The sequence below is a fragment of the Mercenaria mercenaria genome, chromosome 4, assembly GCF_021730395.1.
Source record: "Mercenaria mercenaria strain notata chromosome 4, MADL_Memer_1, whole genome shotgun sequence".
NCBI lineage: Eukaryota > Metazoa > Mollusca > Bivalvia > Venerida > Veneridae > Mercenaria > Mercenaria mercenaria.
This window is the reverse complement of record NC_069364.1, coordinates 4,663,376-4,675,626: the sequence shown is the minus strand read 5'-3', so window position 1 is coordinate 4,675,626 and position 12,251 is coordinate 4,663,376. Positions and strand designations below refer to the sequence as shown.

General features: G+C 37.4%; 1 protein-coding gene across 1 annotated transcript in view; it reads right to left on the bottom strand.

The window, feature by feature from the left end:
- The window catches only part of LOC123550870 (two pore channel protein 2-like), a 71,968-nt gene extending 59,717 nt beyond the window's left edge, over nucleotides 1–12,251 (bottom strand). The window contains exons 1-2 of the mRNA XM_053540021.1: nucleotides 11,716–12,251; nucleotides 2,122–2,171 (exon numbers count right to left, since the gene is read on the bottom strand). Of these exons, the coding sequence (XP_053395996.1) occupies nucleotides 2,122–2,171; nucleotides 11,716–12,028 (363 nt within the window). The 5' untranslated portion in view covers nucleotides 12,029–12,251. The remainder of the gene's footprint in view (nucleotides 1–2,121; nucleotides 2,172–11,715) is intronic.

The window sequence follows — 12,251 nt, the reverse complement described above, 5'->3', positions numbered from 1 at the left end:
GTGACATTGACCTTCAAGCCAGCCATCCGAAACATGTGCTCTGCACGTCGTTTGGATGTGGTGAACATATGTGCCAAGTTTCTTTAAAGTCCTTCAAGCAGTTCAAGAGTTGCACAGCGGACACGAAACAAAGCCATATGACCTTTGACCCCTAAGTGTGACCTTGACTTTGAAGCCAGCCATCCGAAACATGCGCTCTGGACGTCGTCTTGATGTGGTAAAAATTTGTGCCAAGTTCGTTCAAAATCCTTCAAGGGGTTCAAGGGTTACAGAGCAGACACGAAATTGTTAATGGATGGACAAACAGACACCGGGACTATAAAATAATACCTCCCTTTGGGTGTATAAAAATCATCCAACCAAAACATGAAGGTAATATGTGCACCTCCTCTAAAGATAAAGCTTCCTATAAAGTATCGATAGATTCCAACCAGTGGTTGCTGAGAAAATACTCTGGACAAAAACTAGAGATGCTTTTGAGAAAAGCGCATGTCTCCCACAACTGCCTAATCATCTAAATAGTAAGTCAGTCTGCGCTTTCTTGGACCCACAATGTACCCTATACTACTTATGCATGCGCTTTCTTGCAACCAAAATGTACCCTAATAAAAGTAGTGTAAGGTATGGTTTGGGTGCACGAAAGCGCATGTGCTCCGAGGATTTTTCGGTAATTCAAGGGCCATAACTCCGAAGTGCCTGGGTCGATTTGGCTAGTAATCGAATTTGGCCAAGGTCTTATGGTCAGACACATTTTGTTCAAGTTTGGTGAAGATCGGGTGAGAAATGTTTGACTTAGAGTGCGTATAAGTGTATACCACTGTTGAATAAAGCAGGACAGACGGATGGACAATGCAGTGACTTTAATACTTCCCCTTCAGGGAGCATAATTTATAACAAGAGCCTCACAGGAGACAGCGCGCTCGACAATTTCGATGCTGGATAGTGAAACTGGGCACATCTGCGGAAACTGGAGCTGTCACTGGAGTGTTTTAAATGACGTCAATGGTAGATGGAAGTATTGCACAATAGCTTGAGTCTGTGTCAAAAATATTAAGTAATGAGAGACCTAAAGATAAAGTGTATCCAAACACTAGATAAGTATAGTTCTAAGCAAAAAGGGGGCATTTTTCATAAAATATTGGTGCAAGAGTTATGCACCTTGTGCCATATAATGTGGGTGATGATGTGGAACAACTACTTCAAGTTTGAATCAAATGCATTTCGTAAGAACTGAGAAATAGTGAAAATGCATCAAAATTAACTTTAAATTCTAAGTAAAGGGAGCATAATTCATGAACAAATTGATGCCAGAGTTATGCACCTTGTGTCATATGATGTGGGTAATGATGTTGAACAATTATTTTAAGTTTGAATCAAATCCATTCAGTAACAACACAGATAGCGTGTCAAAGTGCATTAAACTTTAACCTGAAATTCTAAGTAAAAAGGGGGAATAATTCATGAAATATTTGTGTCAGAGTTATGCACCTTATGTCATATGATGTGGGTGATGATGCTGAACAATTATTCTAAGTTTGAATCAAATCCATTGAGTAATAACTGAGATAGAGTGAAAGTGCATCAAAACTTTAACCTGAAAATCTAAATGAAAAGGGGGATAAATCATGAAATTTTGGTGCCCTTATCTCAGATGATGTGGGTGATGATGAGGAATAACTATTTTAAGTTTGAATCAAATCCATCAAGTAATTACAGAGATAAGTAGAAAAAAGAGAAAGTGTAAAAAAACTTTAACCAAGATGGGGATGCGGAAGGACGCCAACGCCGGGTCGAGTAGGATAGCTCTCCTTATACTTCGTATATAGATACATGACCCTAAGCTATCAGGTCACACTTCGACTACATTTGTAGTTGCCATAAAAGAACTGCCTACCAACCCTTTTAATTTTGGTCATGTTATCAACAACATTCATTTTTTGACACACATAAATATGAATGGCAAAAATAAAGTCACCAGATATAAACTGCAATACAAAAGTCATATTTATTTCTGATATATTGTATTCCATTGCTTAACAGGTCACAGCTGATTTCCATATTCTGGTAAAAATGAATATAATAAATTATATTGGTATAAATATCCTGTAGCAATTAACATACCATGGCTGCATCTTCCAGGAACACTTGAGCTTGCAACAAACACAGGTTTTCTGAAAAAAAAAAAATGTAATGTTTAAGATACCTCATCAGATCAACAATAAGACAGTATGATAATTGGATCAACACTACATAGTACCAGCAAGAATCACCAACTAGAACCAGCAACAAGAAGCACCAATTACACGCACAATCTAGAAGCACAAGGTAGAAGCACCAGCTGTAAGAACCATTTAGAAGCACCAGCTGTAAGCACCAACTAGAAGCACCAGCTGTAAGCACCAACTAGAAGGACCAGCTGTAAGCACCAACTAGAAGCACCAGCTGTAAGCACCAACTAGAAGCACCAGCTGTAAGCTCCAACTAGAAGCACCAGCTGTAGGCACCAACTAGAAGCACAGCTGTTAGGAACAACTAGAAGCACCAATTGTAAGCACCAACTAGAAGCACCAGCCGCAAGCACCAACTAGAAGCACCAGATGTAAGCACCAACTAGAAACACCAGCTGAAAGTACCAACTAGAAGGACCAGCTGTAAGCACAAACTAGAAGCACCAGCTGTAAGCACCAACTAGAAGCACCAGGTGAAAGAAACAACTAGAAGCACAGCTGTAAGCACCAACTAGAAGCACCAGCTGTAAACACCAACTAGAAGAACAAGCTGTATGCACCAACTAAAAGCACCAGCTGTAAGCACCAACTTGAAGCACCAGCTGTAGGCACCAACTAGAAGCACCAGCTGCAAGCATCAACTAGAAGCACCAGATGTAAGCACCAACTAGAAACACCAGCTGTAAGCACCAACTAGAAGGACCAGCTGTAAGCACCAACTAGAAGCACCAGCTGTAAGCACCAACTAGAAGCACCAGCTGAAAGCAACAACTAGAAGCACAGCTGTAAGCACCAACTAGAAGCACCAGCTGTAAGCACCAACTAGAAGCACCAGCTGTAAGCACCAACTAGAAGCACCAGCTGTAAGCACCAACTAGAAGCACCAGCTGTAGGCACCAACTAGAAGCACAGCTGTTAGGAACAACTAGAAGCACCAATTGTAAGCACCAACTAGAAGCACCAGCTGCAAGCACCAACTAGAAGCACCAGATGTAAGCACCAACTAGAAACACCAGCTGAAAGCACCAACTAGAAGGACCAGCTGTAAGCACCAACTAGAAGCACCAGCTGTAAGCACCAACTAGAAGCACCAGCTGAAAGCAACAACTAGAAGCACAGCTGTAAGCACCAACTAGAAGCACCAGCTGTAAACACCAACTAGAAGCACAAGCTGTAAGCACCAACTAAAAGCACCAGCTGTAAGCACCAACTAGAAGCACCAGCTGTAGGCACCAACTAGAAGCACCAGCTGCAAGCACCAACTAGAAGCACCAGATGTAAGCACCAACTAGAAACACCAGCTGTAAGCACCAACTAGAAGGACCAGCTGTAAGCACCAACTAGAAGCACCAGCTGTAAGCACCAACTAGAAGCACCAGCTGAAAGCAACAACTAGAAGCACAGCTGTAAGCACCAACTAGAAGCACCAGCTGTAAGCACCAACTAGAAGCACAAGCTGTATGCACCAACGAAAAGCACCAGCTGCAAGCACCAACTGTCAGCACCAGCTGAAAGAGCCAACTAGAAGCACAAGGCAGAAGCACCAGCTGTAAGCATCAACTAGAAGCACAAGGCAGAAGCACCAGTTGTAAGCATCAATTAGAAGCACAAGGTAGCAGCATCAGCTATAAGCACCAACTTGAAGCACAAGGCAGAAACACCAATTTGAAGCACAAGGCAGAAGCACCACCTGTAAGCTAAGCATCAACTGTCAGCACCAGCTGTAAGCAGCAACTTAAAGCACAAGGCATAAGCATCAGCTGTAAGCATCAACTGTCAGCACCAGCTGTAAGCAGCAACTTGAAGCACAAGGCAGAAGCATCAGCTGTAAGCATCAACTGTCAGCACCAGCTGTAAGCAGCAACTTGAAGCACAAGGCAGAAGCAACACCTGTAAGCATCAACTGTCAGCACCAACTGTAAGCAGCAATTTGAAGCACAAGGCAGAAGCATCTGTTGTAAACATCAACTGTCAGCACCAACTGTAAGAGCCAACTTGAAGCACAAGGCAGAAGCATCAGCTGTAAGCATCAACTTGAAGCACAAGGCAGAAGCATCAACTTGCAGCACATGGCAGAAGCACCACCTGTAAGCATCAACTGTTGGCACCAGCTGTAAGCTTCAACTTGAAGCACAAGGCAGAAGCATCAGCTGTAAGCATCAACTGTTAGCACCAGCTGTAAGCAGCAACTAGAAGCACAAGGCAGAAGCAACACCTGTAAGCATCAACTGCCAGCAGTCAGCACCAGCTGCAAGAAGCAATTTGAAGCACAAGTCAGAAGCATTAGTTGTAAACATCAACTGTCAGCACCAGCTGTAAGCAGCAACTTGAAGCACAAGGCAGAAGCATCAGCTGTTAGCATCAACTGTCAGCACAAGCTGTAAGCAGCAACTTGAAGCACAAGGCAGAAGCGTCAACTTGAAGCACATGGCAGAAGCACCACCTGTAAGCATCAAATGTCGACACCAGCCGTAAGCTTCAACTTGAAGCACAAGGCAGAAGCACCAGCTGTAAGCATCAACTGTCAGCACCAGCTGTAAGCAGCAACTTGAAGCACAAGGCAGAAGCATCAACTTGCAGCACAAGGCAGAAGCACCACCTGTAAGCATCAACTGTCAGCACCAGCTGTAAGCTTCAACTTGAAGCACAAGGCAGAAGCATCAGCTGTAAGCATCAACTGTCAGCACCATCTGTAAGCAGCAACTAGAAGCACAAGGCAGAAGCAACACCCGTAAGCATCAACTGTCAGCACCAACTGTAAGCAGCAATTTGAAGCACAAGGCAGAAGCATCCGTTGTAAACATCAACTGTCAGCACCAGCTGTAAGCAGCAACTTGAAGCACAAGGCAGAAGCACCAGCTGTAAGCATCAACTGTCAGCACCAGCTGTAAGCACCACATTTAAGCACAAGGCAGAAGCACCAGCTCGAAGCACAAGGCAGAAGCACCAGCTTAAAGTACAAGGCAGAAGCACCAGCTGTAAGCACCATCTAGAAGCACAAAGTAGAAGCGCCAGCATGAAGCACCACTTTGAAGCACAAGGCAGGAGCACCAGCTGTAAGCACCAACTTGAAGCACAAGGCAGAAGCACCAGCTGTAAGCACCAACTTGAAGCACAAGGTAGAAGCACAAGCTTGAAGCAAAAGGCAGAAGTACCAACTAGAAGCACCAGTGAAAGCACCAACTGTCAGCACCAGCTGTAAGCACCAACTTGAAGCATAAGGCAGAAATACCATCTGTAAGCACAAGGCTGATGCACAAGCCAGATGCACCAACCAGAAGCACAGGATAATTATATACCACAAGCTGTTAACATAAATTTTCATTTAAAATCAGCAAGACCATTAGGCCTGAAACTTGATGAGCTTTAGAACTGACAGCAAAATATAGCTTGTATAACAAAAAGTTTTTATACAATACAGTTATGTTTCATTTTTCATCCTAATGTCTGCTTTCCCCTTTCGGACAAGTCAATGATATTACAGTCAAATATTTGTTTCGTATTAATCACATCAATTTATTTTACAACATTTAGGAACAATATAAGAGAAATATCTGTTTGTTTTGTTGTTTTTTTCCAGAAAAATGACTGTTATATGAATGCTCAGTTTTAATTATCATAACTTGTATGCTAAAGTACAGATGTTCACTCATACAACTCTCAAGAATACTTTGCTAAAATCACAACTCTGTTGTTTTTTGTTTTTTTTTAAATTTACACGTTTCATTTTTTGGCTGGTAGGCAGATGCTCCTCGACCCCTAGTATACCAATGACGAGAAAAATACCTGGGGTTACCCCTTTATTGGGAGCGGCCTGGGGAAAAAATATATTGAAAGAATAACATGCATGTAAAAAACTGTAAAAAAGATCAAAATATATGTCATCAAAATCTACTGACTGTCCAAGTGCCTAATTTTATTAATGTATTAATGAAGATCACATTATACTTTAAACAACTCATTCTTGTAACTTCAGCTCTTAGTCTTCTATGAATACTGAAAATAGTATTGGGGACATCATCTCCCCTTGTTTTAAGCCAACTGCATGTTCGAAAAACTCTGAATAAGTGTTACACTTTCTATCACAAGACTTAGCTTTCTGATACATATCCTTTACAATTCTTAATACTTTGCCTTGTATACCTGTTTTGTACAACTACTAAAACTAAAATTTCTATTTATGGTATCAAAACACTTCATTAAATCAACAAATGTACAATAGAACCCTTTTTCTTAGATATTTTTGAACAGTACTCATTAAACAAATAAAGCATCAGTGGATTAACGTCCCTATTTGAAACCAAACTGAGTGTCAGATATGATATTGTTACAAAATGAACATATTTGTTTGTTTATTTATTTTTTTTTACAGATACTAGTCTGACTGGTTTTCTTCCTTTACCATAATTATAGCAGTTAGCTAGTTTTACCAGTTGCATAAATCATACCTTACTGTGCAATCACACTTATTACAATGCTGCTTTAACACTTACTTATTTATAAATATCTAAAGAAATAAATATATATGAGAGACATTTCTTTCTATGAGGGTCCTGCAAAAAGATCTGTCATTGGGTTCGGATTTCTTAAGCCCTACGTTTTATCAAAATTATTTTTATTACAAACATTCAAAGTATTCCCCCCTTTACTGAATCACATTTTTGTAACCTTTTATCCAATCATGAAAATCAGATAAATATTCTTCTTTTGGTATCTGTTGAAGACACTGATAAATGGCGCGGCCAAAAGAACTTCTGGACTTACATTTCTATCCAGAAAGCATTCTCTTAAGCCTTGGAAATAAAAAAAAATAACAGGGATTCAGGTCAATGAATAAGGCAAATGGTTTACAATTTGCGAATTTTATGAGGTACCCACCTACATGTAGCGCAAACCTTTCTCAGGTCCAAACGCTTTTTCAGATTGTTTGCACACTGCTTTCTGATATGCTAGTACAACTGGCTATATCTTTCGCTGACAATCACGCATCCTGTTCCAGTGCTCGCGCTGCCAATCGACATTATCGCCAAATGGCGATTATTTTATTCTTAAGTCGATTAAAATGCAATTTTTGGCGATAGAAAATGGCGATTAACTAATAAAAATGCTACAAAAAATATTGCGAAAAATTGTCCATAAACAGCTGGAATATACATAGTTTTATCAACAAAAACGTGCGAAGTCGGTAGCAGGAAGTGTATTTGCCCAGAGGCACAATTACCCCTCAAAACAGTGACTTTGACACGCTTAATTGAACACAGTCTGCTGTTTATTAAATGGCCAGTAATTATCGGCAATTAGCGTGACACCTCGTGTCAGTTTTGTTGTTCACAGTTTAATCTCGGTTGGAGATAACACTCGATCTTTAATTAGTATCACAATATCTATGATTTTTTTATATTATTTCTTTCATCAAAATAATATCAAATTTATATGAAATTAAAATTGTTTAAAAACAAAAAAAAAAAACTCGCTCTTTTACAGTATGTAACTGCAATCTTAGATTTTAGCGTAGACAGTAAGCGCTGAGAGTAGTTTCCCTTTACCGAAATGGCAAAAATAAAATTGTCTATACCCGTGAATATTATGCATTCACGACTCAGGGTTGGTCCCGAGGGTCATAAATCTGCGCATTTTACACGAGTATCAACGGTATGTTCAGTGATATGATGATGTATAATGACATTCATTGAAAATGTATTCAGATTTGCACTAGAACAGTAGAAGAAACTTGCAATGAATTCGAATGAAAAAAAAAGAAAAAAAAAAACATTATTCATGTTTATTTAATAAATACATACTGTTTTATGACTTTTGATAACCATGAATAATAATAATTGAAAAATAATGTGTGTTTAAGTGGTCCATGAACAAAAAAAGAATAAATAGTTATAAAATGCCCTGTTTTATGTTTTTTATTGAAATGCGAAAGCGCACGTGAATAATGCGCACACCAAGTTTGTCTATTAATTTTTTCCCTGAAAAAAAAAAGTGGCTAATAATTTATAACAGCCAGGGCTAGCACTGCTGTTCGACAACAACTTTTATAGCAACGATGTTTGCCTTGGTAACAGAGGTTTTAGGCCTACCAGAATGGGTATCATCTTCGACAGATAATTTTCCAGCTTTAAAAGCTTTAATTTTTAACCCTCCTAAAAACTGTGCGCAATGAAATGGTCTGAGGTTCATATATACCACACAATTCTTCAAATATCTGCTTTGAATCTATATCAAGCCTAATGCGGCATTTAATATAGCTACAAATTTCAGTCTTTTCGTCCATTTTACAATGTGACTAGTAAATTGGTCAGTGTATAATTATGACTGCATGTTTTTCAATTTGAAATAACTTGGTCATTTGAAAAGCAATTTGCACAAAATAAATGGATATTGTTGAGCTATAGGACACACCATTCAAGTAGCAACCCCAGCTAAATTTTTAAAATCAAAATATTGCAAATTAATTAAATACATCTTAAAGGGCTGTGTTTTCCTAACTCAGAACAGTTTAAATTTTGAAATACCTTAAAAAATAAAAAAGTTATTAAGAATTGAAGTCTGGAAAAAGTCGCATTTTTCTGGAAATTTTTACCAGTATATTACATGTATATAGGAAATCAACTCGCGTTCATGGACCGAAGAAAGGGAAATTTTCAACATCAAATCTTCATAACTATTTTATTTTTTATGCTATACTCATGAAACTTCACAGTCAGATAGGAATTTTCCTGTAGAATCCATTTCTGTCATCAGTTTTTGTATAGTGCAAACAGGCACTGCCATAATACAGGAAAATTCAAGGAAATTCAGGGTTTTTTTTCATTTTTTATTTCAGTCTCCGCATAAAATTATATAGCAATTTAATTTTCAACAATCAGTATGATGATACAATGTTGTGAATGTTCATCAATCATAGTGTAGTGTTTTTAAAAGCAAATGCATACAGTGATATACTTCATATAAAAGACATTGTTTAGTTTAAAACATTACCAGATGCCGACTAAAATATTTAGAATACATTTTAATTTCATAAAAAAATATCATCATAATACAGATGGTAATGTTTTAATATATATTAAACTGGTCAAGACTTTTAGCAAATATATCACAGTAATTTTGTGTAAATTCCACTTTGTGTTACTTTTTATAATTAAAAGAACATTGAATGAAACTTTCTGTAAACTTTGTCAATGCATGTTTTCACGTTCGATGATTTTCCTGTATATTAATTGTAGTTGCTGTTGGATGGACAGTACTTTCGGGTATCCTGCAGCTTGACTGAATATGGGATGTCAATGTACTGTTTCTTAGTCAAATTCTTAGTGCCGCAATAACTTTAAAGTTCAAGAGACACACCATTTGATGTACTGTAAAAACTGATATACATCCTTTAGCAAGTAGGGTTTCTGTCAGTCCTAGAAACTTACAGAATGGTCAAAGTTTCACAATCTATTGCCCCCCCCCCCCCCCAAAATGATATTAATAATGTAAATGATTTATTTCAAAAACCATTTTCATGTTCAACAATGATACCAACAGCAGACATATAGATGTCCCCCAAAAATAATATGTATATCACACATAAATATCTGAACATGATACACAGCTTGCTAGTAATCCGAATCGTTTTATCCGAATATTCAAATACCTCGATAATGAAAGTGGTCACGAGAAATTTGTGACTACAACATAACATACATTATGTGATAATACAAATGCAAATAATTGTTTTTATTGTAAATATGTTTCGAGAATATGTTTCCAATCATATACAAATCGATTTTTACAGGCAATTATGGAACTGTGTGTGTGTAGTTCGTTTTCGCTATACTAGTAATGTAGCCATGGACTCTTGATTGTTTAAAATGCACACGCAAGAACAATACTCTGTAACTATTGAGTTTGTAAATATCCAACCTAAAGTACATCATACATGTAGTTTGTAAACATCCAACCTAAAGTACATCATAAAGTACATCCTTTTTAAAACCTTTAACTGGAGAATAATTAGAATATTTTGTAATACTCTTCAGGTAACTTACAGAGCTGTTTTCAGGATACAGGAAAATATTATATAAATGTTAACAGATCTACTGTATTTTCCCGAATTAAGGCCCCCCCTCTAATTAACGCCCCCCACCCATTTTGGAGGGGAAAAATCACCTACCTCATTTTTATAAGTCCATATAATAAGTAATTTACAGTACTAAAGACCAATGTATTAAAAATTAAACACACTTTTAAACAGTCCATGTACTGTAAGTCCAAAACATTTGTACTAAGTACGGTACATATCCAGTCATCAAACAGAAAATTAAACGGTAAATACATTTTTGATTTGTTTTTACACCACTCGCGCACATGCTTCCTGTCGACTTTAAACAAACTTGCAGCAATGTGTTTACGATACACCCTTTTCTTCGGCAGTTTTAAGAACTTTTAATTTAAAAGCAGGCACAGCAGCGTGTCAAACCATTGACATTGTGTATTGCGCTATTAGCTACCCGCATGTACTAAGGAAAATGTTATCGGAGTACACAGCTGTTTGGGTCATGACGTAATGTGTAGTGTCGCGAGCATGTCAAAAGCCAGACATGGAGTACACGAGGTACCATATCTAAATGCATAAAAGACACACTGCATTAAATTGGATGCCAAATAATTACGTTTTGTGGGGATTAAACAACACAGAAACACTTTACAGCTAGTCTGAACGATGTTTTTAAGTTTTGTAAAATTTTCATTTTTTATTTTTTTACCTCAAATAAACGACCCCTCTTTGGAAAATGTTATGCCCCCGGGGGCGTTAATATGGGAAAATACGGTATATATACTTAAATATTTTGTGTAAATCATAGTTACGTAAAGACATACAAACAACAACACTGATACCCTGCTTTCTTTAACTAATATCATTACATTATCATGATTATATTGTCAAATATATATGAATGACGAAATAACTTAACAATTATTCAAGCACTTTGAATTTAAAATTTATGACCTTGTTCATTACTGCATACTTCTAGTGTGTGTATCCGTGAAATATTGTTGAGTATTTATGAAAGGTGACATGATAGACCTGTTGGACCAGGTGTTGTAATAATTTGTATTATTTCATATATCTTATGTATATTACGATGCCACACACATGTCAGTCTAATAAAAGATTATCTTATCTTAATAGTAATATTTAGTATTTTTGCCAGTTACTTAATTATAACTATTCAAGGGGTATTTGAAAATGTGTTATAAATTCAATGATGATTAATCACCTTAACTTTCAATGAATGGGCTGACTGAAAGGTGTCAAATGCTATTTATCACTTTTAAAAGTTGACTGGGCTAATTGTGGGAATGATCACTTTTAATAAAACAGATATTTTAATTACCTTTTCATAGGTTTATGAAAACAAAATTAGACATATATGCTGAACACGCTGAAAAGAAGTTAATTTGGCACACATTTCAAAAAACTACATCTTACCATTATTGTCATAAGATGAACCAGTAGTGCTTGATGACACCCTTGTATGCCCAGCCTGAATAGAGCCATACTGGGAAACTGGCACTGCCCCTTCATTTGCAAAACCCCTGTTTGGTACAGGATCTGGAATGAGAAACTCTTTGTCATCATTTTCATCAGCCTCCGAGTTGCTATCATACACCGATATCCTTACTGGATCCTCACTGTCATCGCTTTTTAGTTTATCTCCAGAACTTTTATCCTCTGGTTTCAATTCAGCCTGTTTTGAAGGCTCAAAAGACGGGATAGGAGAAGTTTCAATGCCTGAATCCATATTTTTTTATCATAAAAATCAAAATTTGAAAATCACATCCGGATTCTCTTCGGGGAAGACAAAATACGTTGAAATAAATGAATATGTTCAATGTAAATTTCAATTTTCCCGGATATGTAACACATTTCCTGTCATATGTTTTGAATGAGGGAAATGACAGATCTTTAAACTGATATTATTTTTTCTCCTTAGTCCACTCAGAGTAACCTCCCTCGTCTGCACA